We start from the raw sequence: 24,439 nt of genomic DNA on the forward strand, positions 1-24,439 counted from the left end.
GTTTGTTTGGTCATATGTAAACACAGCAATCGCACTCGGATGCAGGACAAAACAAGCGGGTCGAGATCGCCAAAGATAGGTGGTCTCAGCTCGCTTCCATTCGAGCCCTGTAGCGGTTCCTTTACAGTGAGAACACAAACGCCCCAGCAACCAGCACAACTGACTAACAGTGGCTCACACTGTAGTGATGTAAGCAGCAGTAGTCAAACAGTAGAAGAAGAAGGAGTAGAAGAATCAACCATAGCAGTAGAAGAAGCGAAGATCAAAGAACTGAGGAATAGCGCGCACTGGAACATGAGCCAGATAAACCCTATGACGCAAACTAGCCGCACACGATGTTTATGCTCCATGGCTGTTCCTCCCTGTGAAAATTGACTCAGAACATGAATGAAGATAGGAAAACTCCCCGTCTTTCAGGAAAAAAACGATGACACGTGGCATTTTTTTTATAACTTTGGACCGCACAAGACTTTTGCGTTGTGAACACAAACGAACCAAGTGACAACCGCTAAGATTGTATCATTTTTCCTCTGAATAGGAAGAAAGCAAAGGAGCCACAGGTGTGAATATCCCCTAAGACAACATGTAAGTTGTTTGTTTAAATGAGTATTTTAAATGACATTTCTATCATTTTTAACCAATTAAAGAATCAGTCCCATTAAACTATCAAATGGTGGAACCACAAAAGCAGGACAAATAATAAATAATTCACCTTCCTTAAAGTTATCCAAGTGCACTGATGAAATTAGTTATTTCTTTTGAAATAAAATCTTAAAGTATATCAAAAAATATTTAATTTAAAACTTGATGATATGGTTTTTGTTAAACTTAGTAAGTCAGTGTGCTGTAGATATTGTTTGCTCTCTAGTTTTGGGTCAGCTGATTTAAATTCAATTTTTCAAAAGTGTAGTAATCTTCTAAAACCAGATTCATAGGAACTTTTTAAACAGATTTTTCATGAGAAACATTAGTTACACCAACATTTATCAGTTTCAGCCCCTGGCCACGTCTTTCACGCTGAATCACCACACGGCAGCAGCAGCAGCAGCAGTGCTTCATGTTTCTGCAGCATTTATTGTTGTTTCTCTGTCTGCTTTGGGAAACTCAGCATCGGCATGAAAACAATAAATATGGATATTATGCAAAACATTTTCCTAATGAAGCATTTTACACAATGTACAATATTCTCTCCTCCACCACTCCACGGCTATTATACACATTTCAAACAAATGAACAACCCTCCATGCACAAACCCTGAAAATGGGATGTGGAGTAATGAAAGAAAAACACTAACTGCACTTCTCGTGTGGGTTTCTGTGTCCTTTAAAAACTGCTAATAAACCACAGGGAGAAATGAAAGTGTGCCGTTTAAAGAAGATAAATGAGTTTAAAAAGTGGCCCGTCTGCTCAGGAGTTCCCTACGCTGTGCGTCGCTGTGTGTATCTCATCGTGTGCGTCTGAGTGTGTGTGTTCAGGGCAGACAGTCTGTGTGGACCCGCCTCAGTAGTCCGTGTCCGAGCCCTCGGCGTTGTCCACGTTCCTGGACAGCATGTAGTTGTCCATGTCGATGGAGCGGCAGTTGTTGATGGCGTAGCGGAGCCGCTCAGCCATGACGGCCTGGCTGGAGTATGGCGGCAGACGCAGCTGGAAGAAACACGTCTGAGAGGTCGGGAGGCTGTCGTACGGCTGCAGAAGAGAGACAGGAAGAGGTTGAGAGAAAAAGATGGTGAGCTTCATCTCTACTGTTAACGCTTTGGATTCAAACCATACGTCATCATACATCATCCATAGGGTCTAAAGAAGAGTATCTGAAAAACGTCCGTACCCGGTCCACCTTCATGATCTGGAACCTCTGCGAGATGTCGGCCGTGTTGGCGGGCAGCCTCGAGCGTCCGGACACGAAGCGCATGAAGAGGACCCGCTCCTCGTTGGAGAACTCCTCCAGCGTCTGCCAGAACCACTGGACCAGCGTGTGCTGCTCGTCCACCTCCCGGTACCTCACCACCTTCTTCAGCACGTCGCAGCAGATCTCCGGCATACCGCACACCATCTGCTCCAGCTGCTTCGCCGTCAGCAGGGAGAGCAGTGGCACCGGGACGATCCACGACATGCCCTCACGCACCGCCGCCACCTGAGAGACCGGAGAAGATGGATTCAAGTTCCCGTTCAGAGATGAGCTGACTTATCTCACAGATTAAGAATATGCCACAGGTGTTTGATGTTTCCTGAATCCTCAGATTCAGACCAGGGCCTGTATGCATGACCAGCCATTAGTGGAGAAAAGGGCAAAAAAAAATGGATTAGTGGTATGACTGAGCCAGGTCAGGCAAAAAGAGCATTAAGTTTAATGGAGGTATACCCCACCATTACAGCGCCTGTTCGGCTGTTCAAAGGCATTGCATTACCGTTTGAGACAAAATGAGCAAAGACAGTAGACAATTCTTTGGAAAGGTGGCGATGTGTAGCCATGCAGCAACTTTAAGTTTAGGAGACACATTTTTTCAGTGAACAGATGAGATAAGGGAGACAATCAGAATCTCAAACCAGTGAGGCTCGCTGCAGTCAGTTTAACAAGTTTGATTCTCACTTTGCTTTAATACGTCTGGGTCTTTCCAAAGTGTGTGTGGTGAAATGTTGGAGATCATAAACTGCTTTAAAAGTTATTCATCGAGGTACTGGAGCATTTCTGCAGCGCTTGTTCCTCAAAGCAGCTTTCATATTACTGTTTATATTATTCAGGGTTCCTACAGCTCAAGGCAAGTTCAATTTAAGACTTTTTAAGACTTTTTAAGACTTTTTAATGACGTTGGAGATCAAATTTAAAAACAAGTCCACAACAAACCACAATTGAAACAAACAAAACTAACAAACAAAAACACCACATGAATTACCTGGGTTACAGGCAATTTTAACCCAATGTTTATTTTACATAAAACATAACTTTTTACCTTTTTTTAACCCCATTTTTACAACTTTATGCCTTTTTGCCCCCATCCACTGTCACAACCATTTTTGGAATTTTTACAGTTTTTTTTTTTTATTTAATTACAAATCTAATTCTCAATTTTGCTGCCATATTCAATTTTCCTAAGCCACTTTTGGATTTTTTTGCCAATTTTTCCTAATTTTTTTCTCTCTCCAGGCACTTTAAGTAGAACCAAGACATGCGTCTGCTTTAAAAGTTCCTGGTGCAACCACATCACCGTTTTCTTAGTTCCGCTATTGAGATTACACGAGGTTGCCACGAGAGTAATTCAGGAAATTATGTAGTAAAATAGATAAATGTTACTTAATATTTTTTTTTACTTTAAACTAACATAAATCTTACCAATGTGTTCAATTTTTCAAGACTTTTGAAATTTGGATTTAAGACTTTTTAATGCCAATTCAAGCCTTATTTTTAGAATTATGAATTCAGTGCCTTTTAAGACTTTTCAAGGATCCGCAGGAACCCTGTTATTGAGGTTTCTACTGTGAGCTTGGAAACACCACACACATTTACTCTGTTCAAGATCACCAAACTTTCTCTTTCTCTTTGTTTACCTCATTGACTCACTGATAACAGCGGTTTGTGTATTCTTGTAATGAAAGGTTTATTGCTGTTTATGATTGGTAGACATGCACAAACCCCATCAAATTTGTTTGATGGGGTTTTCCAGGAGTTTCCCTGAATTATGATGTAATCTACACCTGCATCTCTTTCATGGTGTAATTAGTTAACTGGATGATTATTTGCAGTCATGCATGCGGCTAATGGGGCTGTTCCATAACAGAACATGAGGAATAATGGTCTCTTTTCTTTAATGACTGGTCATGCATATGAGCCCTGGCTTTTACTTAAATCCCTACTGGAGGTCCCAGGCCTCTATATGAAGCAGTCTTGTATTAGAAGCAGGTATATGAATCATACTTTCTCTGCTTCATCAACCTGATTAGCCTGTTTTTTGGACTGTGAGAGGAAGCCAAAGAGAAACAACACGTGTGCAGTGAAAACATGCAAACTCTGCACAGAAAGGTTCCTGCCCAGCTGGGGATTTGGATCAGGAACCTTCTGTCTGTGACACAACACCATTAACTCCTGAACCACCATGCAGCACCAAATATTGCACTGCAGAAAACTGAAATCTTATCCAGTGTTTTTGTCTCATTTTAATTAAAAATGATCTTATTATACTCAATTTGAGCCACACTCAACTTATCAGTCCAGAAAAATGTCTTGTTTCAAGTTGATAAAAGCCAAAAATTAGCTCTGAATTGTTTGTAACAAGTAAAAAAGTCTGCCAATGGAACACAAGAAAAGTTTGCTCAAAAATCTGCTTAAAACTAGAATTACGTCTTAAGACAAGTAACTTTTCTCTCGTTCCATTGACAGACTTTTTGTAACTTATTACAAGAAATTCAGACCCTATTTTTGTCTTTAAACAACTTGAAACAAGACACTTTTCTAGACTGATCAGGTGAATGAGACTCATATTTAGTCTAAAAAGATATTTTACACTGAAAATAAGACAAAAATATATGATAAGATTTCAGTTTTTTCAGACTTCAGGTTTAGTACCCATCCTCTAAGAGCCTCACCTGTCGATCGATCTCGTGCAGTCTGTACTCGATGGCTCGCTCCACATACTCCTTCCTGTTGGAGAAGGTCAGAGGGATGCTGTTTCCTCCGGGGATGATGGGAACCATCTTTCCGTCTGCACTCTGTCCAACAAACGAATCCAGAGGAATCATCTGAAACACAGACACAAATATTAAAGAAAATTCACAGGAAGTCGTTTCGTTCAGCTCTGACATGTTCTGTGGTTCTGTTGAAGCCGTCTTTGGATGGATCAGCGCTTTCACCACTCGTTACACAAGCTGTAATTTCTGTGTTTGTGTATTGGCCGCCCTGGCAGCGTCAGAAACTTGCGGTGGGGCTTTTGACGGCTCGTCTGGCAGAATTTAAAGCAGAGGAGCACAAAATGAGCACAAGGAGATTCTTTCTCAGCTGAGTCGGAGCCAAAGCAGCAGATGCAGCCCCCTCCTCTCTTCGCTCAGCTTCAGAGCTGGCTGCGGTACTGTTGTGGCTCCAACCCCCTCCCCACCTCCATCCACCCACCACCACCACCACCTCAGCTCTACGGGGCTGGGAGCGGGGCCAAGTCTCCGGTAGGCAGGATGTGCTGCATCAACAGTGGCCTGGCATTCCTGCAGCTGGGGCTTTCACAGAGCGGGGTTGTGTGAGGTTGTTTGGATAGAGGAGAGGCTGCGGGACGTGTTCGCTGCTTTCTGCTGCTGTGGGTTAAAGAGGGGGGGGCTGAGGGTCTGTGTCATTGTGGATGAAACAGTAACGGCTCAGGCCACAGACGGGCTGAGGGCTCAGCTCATAGGGAGGACAGCGTACACCAGAGAGAGACGGCCTGCTCTGATCTTTAACCCTTCAGACCCCACCAGCGTCCGTCACTTTAAATCCTCCTCAGTTTGCTCAAACAACAATAACTCAGTGAGACAGTGGTTCTGCAGAGGCTTTGGATGACGTTAACGGCCCGGGAAAGGAAATGTAAATCACAGAGATGACTTCACCGAGCCTTTGAAATCATTTCTACTCAGTTTCCACAGTAATCCTAAAAACAGCTGCTCTGGTTTTTGAAGTTTCTGTCTTCATCGAGACACAAACTCATGTTTAGGGAGACATCCTGAACCTCCTCCAACCTGTATTTGAAGTTAAAAAACTCAATATACACAGGGTCGACGTAGAAATTCAGCTCTAAACCGTGATACACTACAACCGATCTGGGACCGTTTACATCAGGGTAGTAGAGCTTTGGGGCTTTATAGCAGCAGGTCCACCAAGTGTAGGGATCATTAACATAATCTCAATTTGGGTTGATTTTAATTGTTTATTTGAAATAAATTTGTTTCCTTGTGTGTCTTCCTTGTGTGTCTTCCTTTGTCATCAAATTGTGATAAAGTTTAATTTACAACCATTTGATTGTTGAGTATTAGATTAAAGAGGGGTGTGATGCTTCTTTAGGTCTTTAGTATGTCTCTTTGGAGCCCCCATAGTATCTTTACTAGTGCTGTCAGGTGATTAAAAATATCAATCTAATTAATTATAGGTTATATAATTAGTTAATCTAATTAATCACATTTTAATCTCATATCTGCTTAGGTCCCAAAATAAAGACTCTGAATTCTTGGACATTACAAAACTGTAGTGCATGACTAATCAAATGAATATGCCAAAAGAAGATCTGTAAATCTACAATTTTTTTTGGTGATTGAATAAAACCTAAGTCAGGACATTTTGTCCTAAAATTCTATATTCTACAATGATATGCCAGGCTGGAGCAGCTTATGAAAATATCTATTTTACAAAAGTTACAAATAACCGTGTTTCTGTTGACTGTCCCGTCTTCATTTTTTTTGTAAATAAAGTTGCCGTTCAAAAGCCCAAGTAAAAATTTGCTAGCCTCACTTGCAATCGTCATTTCCATTCATGTCGTCACCTCAGCTTTGTTTGGTTTGATTAGTGGCACATGTGTGAAGTGGCGTGCCACTACAATGTACAGGTCTTTCAACAGGCCAATATTAAAATGCCTGGGTTCAGTGCCATTGACGTCTGCAGAGGCAGGGTTTGGCGGAGCTTGTCAACCAAAATTATGATCGTAAACTACTGTGGGTGAGAGCTGTGTGCTCTTTGTACGAGAGCTCAGCATGGATATGAGGAGAAGATGTGAGATGACAGAGACACAGCAAGATGCTGCAAGTCAGAAAAGTTCAGGCAGCTCACGCTCCAACTGAGGATGTGTCGCTGAAGTTCAGAGAGGGAGAGCGGTGCTATCATGAGAAAAAATGACGGCGATCATGGAGAGGATCAAAGGATGGAGCGCCAAAGATGAACACGATAAAAAATAATTGTTTTGTCTGTTTTTGGATCAAAAACTGTAAGAGAGACATGAGAGAAGAGGGTCCACTCTTCTTAGGTAGTTTTGTTGTTTACTTAGTCATAGAAAACAACACTATTTGGGTCTTGAAAGATCATTCATAATGCTCTGGAAATGGCTAGTTGACAATGAGTTAATTGCGTTAATTTTTATTACCCATTCATTTGCGATGTAATTAATTAATCTAATTAATGCATTAAGGAGACAGCCTTAATCTTTAAATGATTTACAGCTCAACTAAAATCTCAATTTTCACTCTCTGGTGTTTTAGAAAACTCTTATCTCAGCCTCTGCCTGAAAAACTTTGTTTTAGCTGCTGTCTCTTTAAGGCTCCCTGCTCTACCAACCCCCTTCTCCTTGATTGGCAGACCTTGGTGTTTGAGGCCTACCCCACCAACCCCACCAATCATGAACCAGTTAAGAGATCCTGTGATCTGGAATAAGCAGAATGTATATGTATTGTGTTTGGTAAATCAGTGGTTTTTGATCCCAGTGAGCACGCTCAGTAACCACAGCAGTCTAATTTTCCTCTGAAGTCCTGAACATGGATCCTCTCTGACCGCTCAGAGCCCGGTCTCTGTCCTGTTGTCTCAGGCAGGAATGTGACTCAGTCTGCGGTGGGTCAGTGTTTCTCTCTGTGGTCTGTAAACAGGATTAACCTCCTCTCAGTCACATGACTGGGCGCTGTTTTGCGCTCTGTGGGCGCGGCTGCCCTCAGTTTGTGACATCACTCAGAGTTAGTGATGGTTCAGTCCGTCTGTGGGAATGAAAACAGGCTCAAAGGCGAGCTGGTTGCTTATTATCTGATGTTCGAACATTCACACAGCGGAGGAGGTAAACAGGCTGCGTCTGCACGCTCCGATAACCATCAGTCCTCCTGAGAGGAGAGGTTAAACACAGCGTGATGTTAGAGAGGAGGTTATGAGTAGCACTAAGAAATGATGGTTTGGGTTGAGACAAACCTGAACACCTCTGATAAATGTCTTCTGCTTGGAAAAGAGATTCTGAGTTCAGTGGTTTACATTAAAATTCAGGAGAGGACAGATTATTTCATATAAACATGCAGAAACATGAAATCCTGACCCTCACCTCATGGAAATTATCCTCGGTGATGCCGCTGTCTTCAATGTGAAGAATGCTTTTGAGCGTCTGCACGTACAGCAGGTCCACCTCCTCCAGGTCCTCCAGTAGCAAGGGGATGCAGCACAGCTGTTTCCACACCAGGGGGGCCAGGTGCAGGTCCAGGGGCTTCTTGGTGCGGATGGCCACGCCCATCAGGATGCCCAGGAACTTAAACTGTAGCATGTGCTCGTCCAGGCAGGCCGACGGGTTCAGGAGGAACCTGAAAGCAGAGGAGGATGAGAGTGAGGTTTTACAGGGGTCAGGACCTGAAACATACTCGAAAAAAGCCTGGATCCAAGTTCTTATAGGTTCTTTTAAAACTTATTAAAAGTGGAAAAGTCTACATAATGGTACCAAGTTGTTTTAGGACTGCTGAAAAATTCCCTGTGATAATCTGTGTGTCAGTGAAGGTCAGTGGTCCTCCTCACCTGTCTCTGTTGTATCCGACCTCTGCGGTGGCATTGGGGGAGGGGATGAGCAGGTCGACCACTCCAGTCTCTAACTCCTGAAAACACGTTTGACAGAGAAGAGAGGAGCATCATATAAAGACCTGCTTCACCTCAAAATACATCAATAAAACTGTTCCTGTCAGGTGAGTCCGTACCTGACACATCTCCGTGATGGTGTCATCAAACACACCCCCTGCATCATCAGCACCCTCCCCCACCAGTTTGACCTTCCAGGCTCTGGAGGGCAGGCGGAGGTCGGAGGCGTTCAGCTTCACCACTTGACGGGCAATCTGCACGAAGATGGGTTTACACTTCCGACCCCTGATGGAGAGACGGTTCAGAGTCCAGGATGAGAGTCAGGCACAGCTCAGAGACACATGAGGCCTTTTATTTGGAGCAGACCAGCCTAAGATCAGGGTTTATCCTTTCTGTGTATCTATCATCACGTTTTAAAATCAGAAGCAGAAAGGGCCCCAAGGGCTTCAATTACTGGGTTTGTACATGATTTTGTTGCTCCTTTTTAAGGATTTCTGGGTAATAACCCTGAAAAAAACAGGCTCCAAATCAATAAAAGTGTGTGAGCGAAGCTTCCTGCTGACTGACCTTGTGGAGATCCGTTTGACGGTGATCTGGGGGCCGTAGTTCTTGCCCTGCACCATGGTCTTTCCTATGGAGCGCACCATGGGCAGTGTGTAGACTCTTGGGGCCAACAGTGGCCTCAGCTGGCCCTGAACAATCCCCCAGGTCCCAGCGTTGTAATGTGACGTACAGCTCTGCGTCAGAAAGATTACGTTACTATGGTTACGTACTGAAACGAAGCATAGGATAAAGATGTTTGTGACATCTTGGTCCTGAGCGTACCTGGTTGTTGGGGCTGAGGTTGAGCAGTCTCCAGGACGAGTACATCAGGTCAGAGAAGTGATAAAGGAGTCGTAGGCGAGCCCTCACCGCCTCGATGCTCACCTCCTTCAGTCCGCTGTACTGAGGAGGAACCGCCAGCGGGAGGCCGAGCTGGAGGGGAACCGAGGATCCTGAAGAGGAGGAGGAGGAGGAGTGAGCTTTCAGTCACATCTATGATATCTGATGAAATGATTAGGTACAATGGTCTGAAACGTTTCTATCAGAAGACGCTTGAACCTCCACCTGTTCAACTTTCTCCACACCAGGTCACATTTAAACGTCTGAGAGAGGCGTGACAAACATCCTCTCTTTAGATTCTGATTCACTCTGATCTAAATAAAGTCCTGAAGTGAAGCTGTTTGTGAGCAGCAGTCACTGAGCTCTCTCCAACCTGATGTTTACCTCCTCTGTGCTCCGATAAACACTCATTAAACCTGAACCTGCTCCGTGTCACTCCTCCACCTCACTCACATCAAGCTGCTCTGCTTAGAGCTCCCCCTACAGGCCACAGGAGCTGCAGCCTGCTTTAGTTTTCACTACACGTCCCAGCAGCCCTGCAGGAAATCTGACCTCCAGTGTGACGTGTTAGGATGAGTGTGTAGTAATGAGTGTGTGTGTGTGTGTCTGACCTGGCGCTCGAGGCGGCACACAGGGAGCGGTCCAGGCGGCGCTGTGGCAGCGTCCTGCAGAGATCTGGTGGATGTTTTTGCCCTGCAGCACCGTCACCACCGTGGGCTCTCTGACGTGGTTGGTGTGACCCAGACCCAGCTAGACCACAAAGGAACAAAACCAGGTGAGTTCATCATCATCAACAGAGAGTCGCAGCAGAAAACTGACATGACTCAACTTTATAAACAAAAAAATCTGGACAGACGAGTAAAAAGTGAGAAAACACTTTTATCCATCTGTAACGTTTCTCCTCTATCGTCTAGAAAATCTAATAATAAACTCTGGTTATAATCCCAATATTTCACCCAAACTGCATCAGGTCTCTGTTAGTAGATACAGAATGATTCTTTAAACCATCATTTCAGACATTAAGACTTCTAAATATATTTCTTCTCCTTTGAAACTTTACTTTTTAAAGCTTGGAACAAACTAAAGCTGCTTTGTTTTCAGATGATGCAGATTAAAATCAGAACATATAAAAAAAATTTAACATTAAAATGATAAAGATTATGCTTACAACACATTTAGATGCATTATGAAATACCATTTCCTATTCATCTCAATAAAATCTATTGTGTTTTTTATTTATTTAATGATTAAATAATTTTTACATCATCTTTTTAGCTCTTATTCAGCTGATAGAGCTGAAGTTAACAACTCTTTTATTATAGTTTTTTTCTTTTTTTGTTGAATTATTCTTCATTTGGTCCTTTAATGTCAGAACATAAGTATAAATCAGCAGGGCTAAGATTCAAAAGTGGCTTATAGTATGCTCCTGATCCCTCAGTGACTTGTGCCATTACTTTGGGGACTCATGCCAAACATGTTATGCCCACAAGTCACTGAGTGGTTGCCATGACTCGCAGTGATTGACACAAGTTGCTGAGGGTCTGGCACGAGTCGCTGAGGGACCGCCCCAAGTCGCTGGACGGTTGCCAAGAGTTGCTGTGGGATTGCCATAAGTCAATGAGGGACTGCCATGAGTTGCTTAGCGATTGGCATGAGTCACTGAGCAACTGTCCTGAGTCACCACAAGTCATACTCTAAGCGGCGAGCGCCTCGTAGCCAGCTGTGGCTCTGCAGCGGAGGTAGCACCATTTTACGACACAATGAGAACTAGAGCCTTATGTAGCTGTGTTTTTGTGTGAAAGTAACACGCTGAAAATTCTCTAAATAAAGTGTGAATGCAGACCGGTATCAGATTTTTTCAGTGGGAGTCCGTTTATTTGTGTTTTTGTTCAAGTAAAAATTGGGAACCGGCTGACGAGCAGGGAGGGGGTGTTTGGTGCGAGCGCTCTGGGCTTCTGCTGCACAAAATCACTGCTGTAGGGGTAATTTCTGCCCTAAACCTTGTGATAGGACCCAACTTGTTCCATCCCGGAGTATCACTTTAAGAGTTCATATGTTCAGAGATCAGGTGATTCACTCATCAGTCTGTCTTAATTCATTCAGACCAACAGGCTCACACAGGGGGCTCAGAAGTGTGTGTGTTGGGGTTACCTGTCCTTCTGAGTTGCTGCCCCAGGTGTAAACATCTCCTGTGGATGACAGAGCCAGAGTGTGCTCGGCTCCCACAGCCACGTCCTGGATGTGGACCCCCGACAAAGCCGGGACCTGCTGGGGACGGTTGTGGTTTCTGGCTCGGCCCTCGGGAAGACCGATCAGACGGTCTGGAACAAAGATGAGAGACAGAGGAGGATGAATTTAAGAGTTCACGATAAAAGAAACATCAACAACAGCTCTCTGAATTCATTGTGATCATCTTGTTGCCGGGCTTCAAACACCGTACCTTGACCAAACGTGTAAACTTTCCCGTCTTTGGTTAAAGCCACAGAGAACTGAGTCCCACAGGCCACTTTCTTGATGTTGATCCCACACAGGACGTCCACTTTCTGTGGAAACAAACAAACCTGTGTCACATTCCTCTGATGAAAAACACGTTACTATTAACTCTACAGGTGAACGTCCTCATGTTGACGACTCTCATGCTTCCTCACAGCTCCTACCTGAGGAGATGACTTGGCCGTGGAGTTTCCTAGTCCCAGTTTCCCGTAGTCTCCATCTCCGAAAGCCCAAACCATCATCCCGTCAGCGGAGACGACCAGCGTGTGGTTCAGCCCACAGGCCACCTGAGGAGGAAGCACAGGGCAGGATGTTTAACATCTGTCTGTATGATCCTTAAGAAGAGTCACTTCCTGTCCTCTCCTGACTCACCTGTCCCACTTGGTACCCCTCCAGCGCTGTGACCTTCTCTGGGAGCTTCTTGTTGGAGGTGTTTCCTAAACCCAGCCGACCGTAGTCTCCGTTTCCAAACGTGAAGAGCTTTCCATCAGCGGTGACCACGGCTGAGTGTTTGAAGCCGCACGACATCTGAGGAGCAGGCGGAGTGAGAAGACGTCCTTTCAGATCTCTGCTTTTTCCCCCAAACAGCTGATTGCAAACCTCACCTCTCCATCGCAGACTCACCTGCACCACCTCCTCTCCCTGCAGAGCTTCGATCTGTCTTGGGCGCCGCTGACGGTCGCTGTTCCCGTGGCCCAACTTGCCGTAGTCTCCGTCCCCCCAGCTGAACACCTCCCCGCTTTCTGTCAGAGCCATGGAGTGACCGTCACTGCCGCAGGAGGTCACCAGCTGAGTCACAACGAAACCTGAAGGACCAGAGAGAAAAGAGTCAGTCATACTTTCAGATTTTTATTTATCATTCGGTGGACTCTGATCTGGTTTTAGTTCTAACACATGATCCCACAGGTTCCCTTTTTTAATCTCAGAATGACTTTTTAACTTTAAGTAATGACTTTTTATCTCATAAAAAGTTGAGGCAGTACAGCATTATATCAAATAAGCAGAATAAAGTTTAAAAAATACAGAAAAACGCAGGTAGGGCTGTCACCTTAACGCAGTAATTAGATTAAATAATTGCACTGTAAAATTAATGCATTGTAAAAATTAAAGCAAGACTAACTCACTGACTACCAGCCATTTTCAGAGCATCTTGAATGATGTTTCAAGACTCAAATAATATTGTTTTCTCTGACTATGCAAACGCCAAAACTACCTAAGAAGAGTGAACTCTCTTCTTTTATGCCTCTCTTCCTGTTTTTGTTCCAAAAAACAGGCTGAACTGACTGAACTACCGCGACACATCCTCAGTTGGAGCGTGAGCTGCTTGAACTTTTCTGACTTGCAGCGTCTCGCTTTGTCTCTGTCATCTTACATCTTCTCCTCATATCCATGCTGAGCTCTCATCCAAAGAGTGCACCGCTCTCACCCACAGTAGCCTGCGAGCATGAATTTGATTGACAAGCTCCGCCAGACCCCGCCTCCCCCTGCTGAAAAACATAATTTACTTCTATAGACGCAGTAAACTGTTGCAATGGCAGCGAACACGCACATTTTAATATTGTTTGAAAAAAATGTGAATTTAAAAATCTTCTCTTCTTCGATTCATTTGATCAGTCATCACTACAATTTTGTAATGTCCTAGAATTCAAATTCTTTATTTGGGGACTTTAAGTAGATATAAGATTAAAATGTGATTATTTAGATTAATTCATTACAAATCCTGTAATAAATAAGATTATTTTTTTTAATTGCCCGGCAGCACTAATTGCCAGCAGAACGTGTACCATGTGATGTAATGATAGGCAGACCACGTACGGTCTTGCAGCCTGCAGACAGAAACCATCAGATGTAGATTTCTTTAATTCAGTTGTTTTTTAAAACTGTTTCATGTTTTCTTTCCCAACCAAGCTTTTCTTATTACTGGTTTTAAGTTTAAGCCTCAGATTTCAGAATCAGGTTCTGTGAAAAGCAGATAAAACCAAAGACTGAAGCACATTAGGTGTTATATTTTCATCAGTAAATTAAGGAACTTGTTTCCTGTCCACCTTGTAGAGCTGAGATGACGGTGAGGACGTGCAGGTCGTCAGAGTTCCCCTGACCCAGACGGCCGTAGCTTCCCTCTCCACAGGCCAGCACCGTCCCGTTGGGCTGGATGACGAAGGTACAGTTCTGACCGCACACCACCTGATGGATGAAGAAGAGTCAGTCAGTCCATATGAAGACAGATTACAGATGAGAAAATAACTTCTGTCAGTGTTTCTAGTTCCATGAGCCTGGATTTGACTGGTCTGTTCCAAACCGTGGACCCTGAGACGTGTCAGTCTGTGTACCTGCTGAGCCTGAGAGAAGGACGGGGCTGTTGTCGGCACCAGGATGTTCCTGCCGGCCTCAGCCAGCTGACCATGTCGACCTGCCCCCCACAGGTATACGTCACACTTCCCCCCCAGGTGCCAATCCTAAAAACACACACATACACACACAGAGGAGTTACAGCAGCTGCTATCACCCCCAGACTTAGACCGTCTGTCGAGCTCATCCTGATTTCTGGTGAAGTACCTCTGGTCTGGAAGTGGCCCAGGACATGATCTGCTCGTCCATCCCGGACCCCCACTTACTGTTGTCCTGAGGAGGAAAGCAGACGCTGTCATTAAAGGGTTCAAACGCTGAGAGCAGATACAGAGACATTAGCAGAGTCCCTCACCATGAGCAGAGCCAGCTCGTCTTTAGGGACTGGCTCCAGGTCCGGGACAGAGAACGCCTCTGGGAAGGTGGCGCCTCGAGCCAGAGCCTCCGCCGCCTTCACCGTGGTGGAGAAACAGTCCAGCCACGCCCACTCACTCGCACACCACACCGCTGTGCCAGACTCCAGGGGGCAGTGTCTGAGGGGAGGGGGCACAGGGGGGCGACACAGGAGCTGGTCCAGGTGGAGACCCACAGCCAAGGAGGCCAGGCACTGCATGTAGGGACTGTGGACCAGCTGCTCGCCACAGACCACATGAGGCTGAGGAGTACCAGAGAAGACCAGAGACTCAGAGTCACAGGAAACAACTCAACCAGGTATATCAATCCCACAATGCAATGCAGACTGTGTGATGTGTTCATCTTTCAGACCTTCTCGTAGGCATACTGCTCCTGCAGCATCACAGGAAGTCTCTCCAGGAAGGCGCGCATGCAGGGCGCCATGTTGAGGCCGACCACACCCTGCTTCTTCAGCGCCGTACGGCAGGTGGCCAGCACGTGGTTGGATGACATGAAGTCTTTAGAGCAGTTCACCACAAGCACATCCTGGGGATGAAGCAGACCAGAGAGACGGTTAAAAAACCTCTACATGTCTTAAAGAGACAGTAACACAGGAAAGACAGGCAGAGAGGGCTGACCTTTGACCTGTTGGAACAGACAGCCACACCCACATCTGGGATCCAGACGATGTTCTGGATCGCACCCGAGCCAGCGACGACTGTCTGCAGAACGGAGCCGTCCTGAAACACACAGAGTGACGCCAGAGGATCAGTATTCAGTGTGACGGTAAACTGACGAGTCTGAAATGACCCGTTTGTTCTTTCTGTACATCTGTGTTTAAGACTGACTCACACTTTATACCTCTGTGTGTGTGTGTGTGTGTCTGTGTGTGAGTGTGTGTGTGTTCCTTACCCGCAGGGACCAGATGTTCATGAGGCCTCCGACTCCCCCAGATGCCAAAGCGAGACCATCCGGGCTGAAGGCGAGCGTCCTGACTGGAGTAATGTGTCCTCTGAGCTGGAAAACACACGTCGCTCCGTCTGTCGACCACCGAGACGACTGAGACACAAAAAGACAAAGAGAGACAAGGAGAGATGTCAGAGGTTGAATGCATAAAGTTTTCTCAGACATCCTTGTGGATCTGGGACAAAACTTACATCTTTTAAGATATCATGAACTCATGAGTATCAGGACAAAAATAAGGCTTTTATTTTGTAAAATTATAACTTTGCCTTGGTAGATTTTTCTCTGTAACTTGAACTTTTCCTGCAATTTCTTCTGAAGATCTAGGAGGCAGTTTAAAGATGTTTTGAAACTTTAAAAAACGAAATCAAAAATCGTCTCCAGCTGTTAGCTGAGTGAACATGCGTCTGTGTTTCCGTACCATGAATTTAGGTTTGGTTTCACCCTCCCACCATCCCTCAGAGTCTGAAGAGGAGGATTCTGGGAAGCTGGAGATGTCTTGAGGAACAGTCCAGACGGCCACCAAACCGTTCTGACAGCATCTGAAAAATCAGAACCATCACAGCTCATCAGGTTTTCTTCTGTGAGATCCTGAGAAACTTCCAGCACAATCCCAAAGGCCCCGAAAAGAGATCTAAATCTATAAAACTGTAAAAGGATACTTGTAAAATCCTGGAAAATTAATGAAATACTGAGAAACTTTTCCTGAGTCCAGAGAAAACTTCAGAAACTTTAGATACTTTTGCGGGTTCTGCAGAAAGTTTTTCCAGAGACAGAGAAATTTAGCTGGATCCAGAAAAAGATTAACTTTGCAGGATTTAGATTTGTAGGAAGCTGGAAAAATCTAGAAAACATATTCTTACAAGCACAAGATTTTAAAAAGGAAACACCCTGAAAAAATAAATTAGCCCAGCCACCAAATACACTTTTGTATTATTTTAAAGTACTTTAAGAAAATCTTAACTTTTTTTTGCTGATTTCAAAGAATTTTATACCAAACTACAAGCCAAGAACTACAAGAGCCTAAGAAATTTTTGACAGATCTTGATACTCTTTTGCAAAATTCAGACATTATTTTGCAGTGACAATCCCAAGAAAGCTCTGGGAAAACCCCAAAGTTTTTTTACTAGTCTTTTTTGGAGAGTTCTTTGAGATTCCAAAAGGTTTTGCAAGATCCTAAGAAAATTTAACAGAATCCAGAAAAGACTAACTTTTTTCAGGATCTGGATAAAATTGATAATGATCTTAAAAAAGTTGCTGGGTTGCTTTGAAATTTTCGCAGATTCAAAAGATTTTTATATATCTTATAATGGAGACTCTGAGGAAGCTGCAAGATTCCAAACATACTCCTGTGAAATCCTGAGAAACTGCAGACTTTTGCAAAATCAAAAGAAGAGAAGTATGACTCCAAGAAACTCTTTCCAAATCTTTTGAGCTATCTTGAGAAAGTCCTGAGAGAAAAGATCTTGAATCATTTCATCTGCGTCCAGAAAAACAATACTTTGCAGGATTCAGAAAATGTTGCATAATCCTGTAAACTGTTGTGAGACTTTTACAAAAGCAAGAAAAACCTCTGAGAGCCTAAAACCTCAGATCCTGATCAGGAGTGAGACCTACACGGCTAACATGCTGAGGGGCTTTGGTGCCCGTCCTGGCAGGCTGCACCACGCCACGCCGTTAACCAGCGATGGGTGTCTGAGACTCTGCAGACAGCGCCATCCAGAGTCTGAGTCCGAGCCACAGTGAGAGTCCGGACTGGCCCACAGCTTCACCGTCTCCTCTTTGGCACAGGTCATCAGGATCTGACCGGTCGGGCTCCACTTCATGCTGCTGATGGACTCCTGCAGAGGAAACAGAGAGTGAGCTGACAGGACGGAGACTTCAACCCGAACAGCTGATGAGTTACGTTTACAGGATCTCTGAACCTTATGAGCATCGATGACCACGATAGCGCCTTTCTCCAACGGTTCTTTGGATCCAATCAGCAGCTTTCCGTCTGCATAGCCCACGGCGAAAGGTTTGTCCTCACTGTACCAGGCAATGTGCATCACAGCCACTGAGAGACGAGGAAGAAGCAGAGTTAACAGGATGAACCGGAAGAGAACTCAACATTAAAGGCCCCAAACATCATCACAGCACTCATTGAGTACCTTGACTTGAAAAGCCCAAATAAACTTTTGTTTGATCTTAAGATACTTTTGCAAGATCTAGCAAACTTTAAAACTTCCCTTAAAAAACTTTTGTGCAACTTTAAGGAAGCACTGCCAGAATTTTGTATGATCATAAGTCATTTTAAGTTTCTAAGAATCTTTGGATAGATCTTGAGAAACTTTTTCAGTATCCTACTAAACTTTTGTAAGAAACAGATTATTATAGCAAAGAATTTTGTAAGATCCCAAAAAACCCAGAAGAAGTTTTGCATGATCCAGAGAAACTCTGGTGTAAACTTGAGAAATTGTGCAAGATCCTGCCAGAAATTTGTCAGATCACGTTTGAGTAAGAATCCAGAGAAATACTAACTAACACTGACACTCTTCTACAAGATCCAGACAAACTTTTGTAAAATTCCAGGAAACTCCAGGAAAACCATGAACAAGTTCACCATGATCTGAAAAAACGTTTCAATAGCTTTGAAGAATCTTATGTGATATCCTGAGGAAGTCCTGTGAGTTGTGAAGTGGTGAGTGTTTTTCTTTTGCTTCAGAGATTCTGGGCAGATTCTGAGCAGCAGGTTTTGGTTGCACAGCGTGGGAAACAAACAGGTTTTTCTCCACTTGAGAGTGAGAGTCTGTCTGGAATCATCTGAAGTGTCTAACCTCATCCACCTCAAACACGTGTGTTTGTTTACCGTCTTTCCTGTAGCAGTGCTCCAGCTCGGTGCGGTGCATGCTGGAGGAGTCCAGAATCTCGATGAGGCCCAGAGATCCGTCCATCCGTCCCACCAGCAGCATGTCTTTGGGTTCCCCGCACCACAACGACTCCGCCTCCTCTTTGGGCCACGCCAGCGCCGACACCCAGTGAGGCTGCACGTCCAGGAGACCTTTACCGCCTGAGAGGGAGGAGACGAGGACAAGTCATTGAAATATGAAAAACACACAGAGGTCGGTCTAAGCAGGGACCTGGTTTGAAACAACGAAACTGTAACGTCCTCTCGTTCATATTCTGAGGAGTTCATACACACCACAAACTGACACACACTTCATACTGAAACAAAGTTGCTGACAAACTTTTAGAGCAGCACAAAGAGGAGCTGGAGTCAATATTTACCGTTGACTTGCCAGATGTTGACCATCTTCTCCATGGCGGACGCCAGATATTTCCCTGTGACGCTCCACGCCAACGGAGACAAACAGGGGTCACTGGGAGATCCCAAACCAGACATCCCCTCCTCTGAGGAACCATCACTGGGGAAAAAACAAAAAACAGGTTTGACAAGAAATCTAAAATGCTTTGCAAGAGACTTCTATAAAATCTGAAGAAACTTGGAAAAACCTTGAAGAAGTTTTTAAGAATAAAAGTCCGGCAAGATCCCAAATAGTTTGACAAGTTCTGTAGAATTGTTTGCAAGAAAATGTAGAAAAATCAAGAAATCTCTGGAAAACCAAGAAGCTTTGCATGATCCAGACACTTTTTTATATCATGATAAAGTCATGTAGGATCTCCTAAAGGTTTTCTTAGACTCTGAGAAATGTAAATTGGAGCCAGAAAAACGTTGGAAGTCCCAAATAACTAAAAGATCCTGAGGATGATTTGTGAGATCTTAAGAACTTTACAGAGTTTTGCAAGACCCAGAAATTCTTTAGCACAAAATTCTATGAGAACCCAGGAAACTTCAGGAAATTCCAGAAGGTTTCCATGTCCAAGAGAAACTTGAGCTAGCTCTTAAAATCTTTTTTGAGAAAGTTCTGCAAGTTCCTGTACAAATCTGGAAACATTTTTATGAAATCTTCAGAAACTTTTTGTGAGATTTCTGTGAAGAAACCCAAAGCCAGAGTGATATCACTGAATTATTTTGGAGAGTTATTCAAGATATCAGACCAAATCTGCCCTCAGTTTTTATTGTGTTGCCTCTTTATAACAGTAGAAAACAGAACCACACATCATCACCTCGTAAAGTTGGATGTGGAAACATGTTGGCCTGATTATCACCTCGTAAGAAGGTTTCAGGGAGCATGTAACCAACAGCTGACTTCAAACAGAGTCAGTCATTGGAAAACTCTCCAACTTTTTATTTAATTTTTCTCTGGTCAGAGTTGTATTTAAAGAGATAAACAGAAACAGAAACATCTTTGACATCTTTGTTTCCTAACGTCTTACTCTTTGTTGAAGATGCAGGTCTGCTGCAGGGTGTACTGGTTCTTTGTCACATTCCACACTCTGACCGTCCCGTCGTTCCCACTGGTGGCCAGCAGGGCTTTCTTACTGCACCAGCCACACGTGATGACCTGATGCAAACACACACAGAAACACACAGACACACACAGACACACACAAAGACAAACAGACAGAGAGAGCTCATCATTATTCTGACCACTCAGGGCTTAAAGGAACTGTCGGGGAGAACTGGGAGCTGGAGAGAGGACTGGATAAAGATGCCTACGGCTGCTTCAGAGATTAAATCCTCCACAAACAAACACGCTGATGATCTGTAACTGCCTCCCTATGAAGCTCCCATCTGTCATTCTTTCAGGGATCATGGACAGAATCTAATCTAAAGCCACCAAGCAGTTCAGTTCAGTTCCTCTCATTACAGCACACATTTTGTGTTGTTTCCTTTGACTAAAACAGGGACAGGTCCCCAAATTACTAACCTATACCATCCCAATTTTTGGGTACCCTTCTGTTGGGGTACCAGACAAACTGATCCAACCCCAGAAAGAGGAGCTAGAAACACAGCAGTCTGTTGATTGGTCAAAAGAATTTTCATTTCCTGTGCGACAGCAGGATTGAGCTTTGTCGCAAAAAGCGACATGTCAAACTCAAAGAAGACAAATAGCTGGATGTCTTGCATTGTTGCTCTTTGTTTACTGTGACATGTTTTTCTTCTTCCATCTTTTTTGGATTTATTAGCGGGGTACACTGTGTCGTGCTACTATGCCATCAGGCTATTACATAGCTGAAGCTGCTATCGGTATCTAGCTCAGACCCTGCATACCAAGAAGGGCACGGTTGGCTGTGTTAACACAAACTGGATCAGGCTTTACTGATCCAACCCATACTAAACTGTACTGATCCATACTGGACCGCTTGGTGGAAACAGGACTATACTAATAGGAGGAAACATCCTCATGGCTCTCAGATCATCTGTTTTTTTTTCTTTTTGTATCAAATAAAACCAGCAGCATTTTTTTCTCAGGTTTCTAATATTAAGATGAAAAACCCACTAATTACATAAAGAATTACATAAAGTTGGATTTCAGAAAACAAAAGTCAGGGAAAATCAGAGCTGCAGCTTTTTCTGAAAGGAAATCCAACTGAAGTATTTCAGAAACATTTTAAACCCATTAATTCCAAGTTTTACTTAAATTAAAAAAAAAAAAAACTTTCTCAAAAAAATATTGGGTTGGGTTTCTTAGAAAAAAAGTCTTTACTCTGAGAAAAGTTTACAGTCTGATATTTTTTTCTGTAGTCTTCTACTTTTTATGTTAAAAGCCCAACTTTACAGAATTTTTGGTAGAAACAACAGAACTTTTTGAAAAAGTCAGAATTGTGACTTCTCACAGATTTATGATTTTTACTTTCAAAATTTAATGGAGTTAAATTTTCTGAGGAAAGAGTCGTAATTGTTAGAAAAGCTGTGACTCGGACTTAATTTCTTAAAAGTCAAACTTTGTCTCCATATTCTAGAAAAGTTCCATTTCTGAAAAATATTCTGACTTCTGAGAAAAAAGTTGAAGTAATAAAAAAAAAAATGTGTTTCAGGAAAAAAAATTCCCTTGGAATTCCATTTTTTTGTTTAAGGATTCCAACTCTTTTCCAGCGTTCTGACTTTGAGATCTTTTTTCTGGAAACCATCCAGATAATTCTTGTGTTTTTGACTCACTCGGCTCTGGTGGGCCTCCAGCTTGATGAAGGAGCACTTCCGCAGGTCCCCCGCCATGTCGGCGAAGGTCTGCGGCCGGCTCTGGTTGTTGTCCCGGTCGTGAGCAGCCAGCGTGCGGACCAGCTGCTGAGCGGCCCACTGACGGTGCTGAGAGGAGAGGCGGGAGGACAGGCAGCAGGCCGCCAGAGCGTTGGCCAGCTCCAGAGGTCCTACAGCGGAAGGATTATGGGAAGGATGGGCATATAAATGCGCAATTAGACCTGCTCGACACGGAAAACAAGGCGAAAAGGTTCCCCAGTGAGTGAGAGAAGAAACACGATGGAGAGACAAACAGCAAACAGAAAGTGACCCAAAGTAACAAACAGAGAAACAGAGGAAGCTGCAACAGATGTGATCCATGATTGATGAAAATTACAGCAAATTTACTCAAACAGCAGAAATAAAACAGACATCACCTTGACAAGGGGAAAAACATGATTATGATGAAGTTTGATGTAAATTCAAAGTTTACAGACAGAATTAAGGAACAAAAATGAATAATTCAGCTAATCTCTGACAAAAATCAGTCAGTAATGTGTCTTAAAAAGTCAAGGTGGTGCCATTTTCAGCAGCTTTATGACTAATTTCTTCCAATTTTGATGATTCTGACAGAAAAATGAAGCAACAAAGTTCAGAAAAGGCATCTGAGAAGAAGGGATGTGACGATACACTCATGATCTGATATTTACCATGTTTCAAAATGTGCAAGAATTTTCAGATGAGTTTTTTCCAATAAAAGATGTATTTCTCATGCCACACACGCCTCAGAATAAATGTGTAAATAAATGGTTGATATGAGTTATCGTTACATCTGTTTATATCTACTTACTCACCACAGAAATGGTAAAAGACAGAGATGATAAGAGAACCCATGAGATGAGGAGATGAACATCAGTGACCTCACAGAGATCAGAAACCTGATCCTCCTCTGGGTCTACAAACCTCTTTTCTCCAGGTCGGCCTTGTCGTAGGCAGGTCTGAGTCTGGCTCCTTTATCGGCCAGCAGCGCCACCAGAGCCTGCGTCACCACAAAGTTGGGAGACGTGACCAGTTTGTTCTCCTCGGCCACGCCGCGCAGGAAGCTAGGGAGGAACTTCCTCTGGATGGGGTCGTCCACGGTGGTCAGGTTCATGCCGGTGGCTGCAGAGATCAGGTTCTGCAGAGGAAGAAAAGTGGGGCAGCGTTTGTTTTTAAAAACTGGTCTGATTCTTAGTTATCTGTGTGTGACCCGGCTGTACCTGAGTGCAGAGCTGGACCAGCAGCTTGGCGGCGTTGGGACTGTTGGAGGCCAAACAGCCCACGGCGGTGCTGAGGTAAGCCAGACAGGAGATGGGTTTGCTGGCCTTGGTGGCTCCCCGGGGCCTCTCGGCGTGTCCGGAGCCGGATGTGGGGCTGGTGGAGAGACCGGCTCGACCTGCTGCTGCCAAACACATCAGCCTGACCAGAGTCCTGATGTCGGTCAGACCCAGAGACTCCAGACCAGCAGCCAGACTGCAGCTGGAACCGCTGAGGACAGAGACAGAGGGGAGTCATGATGGAGGAAGCTTTCAGCGCCTTAAGATCACTTCGTTCTGTCCTTTAATGAAATTCATATAAAACTCTGAAATATTTTGAGAATGATATAATATTTTGGGTCCAGACATAAAAAAATCAAATTTCTTTTCCAGAATTTTGGGATGTGAGTCAGAGGTCTGACTTTCTGATCTATTGGGTGTTTTCTTAAATCTGGCGTTAATCCTGGATTTCTGAGATTACACTCAAAGTGCTGAGGCCAAAGTCAGACTTTGAACCCTTTCATCCAAAACAAAGGTCGGACTTTTTGGTATAGACTTTAATTTCATCTAATTCTCTGAACCCTGATATTTAGGGTTGGAATAATTAATTGAAAATCGATATATCTGGATTTTTTCTTTGACAATATCTATATCAGGATTCTTCATCAAAAAATCTATTTTGTTTTCAAATTCAAACACCTCATTTCAGTCTTTGTTTATAAACTGGATTAGAAAAAAGTTACCACTTTTCTCCAGCAGAGGGTGAAATGTTTTTCTCTGACTCACGTGATGTGCATTTTATGGGAAAATATGGCTCCTGATATAGTCTGCAACATTATCATCATTGAACTTTTTCACTTGGTGTGGTGTTACAAAAGCAAACTAAAAATCACAAAAATCTAAGAATAGCAATTTAAATTGAATTGGCACCCCAAAAATTGTGACAGAATCGAATCGCGAGAATAACATATTGTCCCAGCTGTACTGATAGAGTTTCAGCAGGCATCTGTCTAACAGGACTCTGGCCCCGCTCAGGTTTTTGTCAGTTAAAGGAAGTCTGTCCTCTCCTCTGTAACTCACTTAACTCTGCTCATGTTTTTTAAAGCATCTTGAACATAGACTGTACAAAACATGGACAAAGTCTCTGCTACATCACCCGTCTGTTCCTGATGCAGAGTAATATAGGTGATCATTGACCGGGGCTATACCCAACAACAGCTATGGGTGCTCATCCATCACATAAGCTGAGCTTTGTCTCTGTTTCAAAGTTAGATGCTCATTATATCCTCTAAACCGCTGAGTTAGACATTTTTCTAAAAATGTGACTTTATAGAGTTACAGAGTTCCGAGAAAAGACAAAAAAAGATGAAAAGAAAAAATGTACTAACCCAACTTTTATTTTTTTCATGCAGTCTTTTTAACCCCTTGATGCCTGTTGTTGCAAATTTGCAACATACCCTTGCAGGTCTTGAT

General features: G+C 43.7%; 1 protein-coding gene across 4 annotated transcripts in view; it reads right to left on the bottom strand.

Annotated features, from left to right (window-relative positions):
* Positions 1 to 1,062: 1,062 nt before the first annotated feature.
* Positions 1,063 to 24,439, bottom strand: part of herc1 (HECT and RLD domain containing E3 ubiquitin protein ligase family member 1) — a 67,392-nt gene continuing 44,015 nt past the window's right edge. For all 4 annotated transcript variants that reach the window (XM_074665692.1, XM_074665691.1, XM_074665690.1 and 1 more), the window contains 30 exons: positions 22,931 to 23,198; positions 22,635 to 22,848; positions 21,654 to 21,862; positions 19,928 to 20,055; positions 18,878 to 19,014; positions 18,459 to 18,659; positions 17,536 to 17,666; positions 17,228 to 17,451; positions 16,032 to 16,152; positions 15,560 to 15,706; positions 15,286 to 15,387; positions 15,020 to 15,193; positions 14,610 to 14,909; positions 14,465 to 14,530; positions 14,239 to 14,364; positions 13,954 to 14,092; positions 12,533 to 12,714; positions 12,281 to 12,436; positions 12,073 to 12,195; positions 11,856 to 11,958; positions 11,567 to 11,736; positions 10,027 to 10,165; positions 9,359 to 9,528; positions 9,101 to 9,270; positions 8,653 to 8,818; positions 8,477 to 8,553; positions 8,016 to 8,268; positions 4,579 to 4,731; positions 1,826 to 2,131; positions 1,063 to 1,686 (listed from right to left, as the gene is read on the bottom strand). In XM_074665692.1, coding sequence (XP_074521793.1) covers positions 1,501 to 1,686; positions 1,826 to 2,131; positions 4,579 to 4,731; positions 8,016 to 8,268; positions 8,477 to 8,553; positions 8,653 to 8,818; positions 9,101 to 9,270; positions 9,359 to 9,528; positions 10,027 to 10,165; positions 11,567 to 11,736; positions 11,856 to 11,958; positions 12,073 to 12,195; positions 12,281 to 12,436; positions 12,533 to 12,714; positions 13,954 to 14,092; positions 14,239 to 14,364; positions 14,465 to 14,530; positions 14,610 to 14,909; positions 15,020 to 15,193; positions 15,286 to 15,387; positions 15,560 to 15,706; positions 16,032 to 16,152; positions 17,228 to 17,451; positions 17,536 to 17,666; positions 18,459 to 18,659; positions 18,878 to 19,014; positions 19,928 to 20,055; positions 21,654 to 21,862; positions 22,635 to 22,848; positions 22,931 to 23,198 — 5,041 coding nt within the window. In that variant the 3' untranslated portion in view covers positions 1,063 to 1,500. The remainder of the gene's footprint in view (positions 1,687 to 1,825; positions 2,132 to 4,578; positions 4,732 to 8,015; positions 8,269 to 8,476; positions 8,554 to 8,652; positions 8,819 to 9,100; positions 9,271 to 9,358; positions 9,529 to 10,026; positions 10,166 to 11,566; positions 11,737 to 11,855; positions 11,959 to 12,072; positions 12,196 to 12,280; positions 12,437 to 12,532; positions 12,715 to 13,953; positions 14,093 to 14,238; positions 14,365 to 14,464; positions 14,531 to 14,609; positions 14,910 to 15,019; positions 15,194 to 15,285; positions 15,388 to 15,559; positions 15,707 to 16,031; positions 16,153 to 17,227; positions 17,452 to 17,535; positions 17,667 to 18,458; positions 18,660 to 18,877; positions 19,015 to 19,927; positions 20,056 to 21,653; positions 21,863 to 22,634; positions 22,849 to 22,930; positions 23,199 to 24,439) is intronic.

Source organism: Halichoeres trimaculatus, unplaced genomic scaffold, assembly GCF_033239565.1.
Source record: "Halichoeres trimaculatus isolate MK-OKI-2021-1 unplaced genomic scaffold, fHalTri1.1 fHalTri1_scaffold_3, whole genome shotgun sequence".
NCBI classification, from domain to species: Eukaryota; Metazoa; Chordata; class Actinopteri; order Labriformes; family Labridae; genus Halichoeres; species Halichoeres trimaculatus.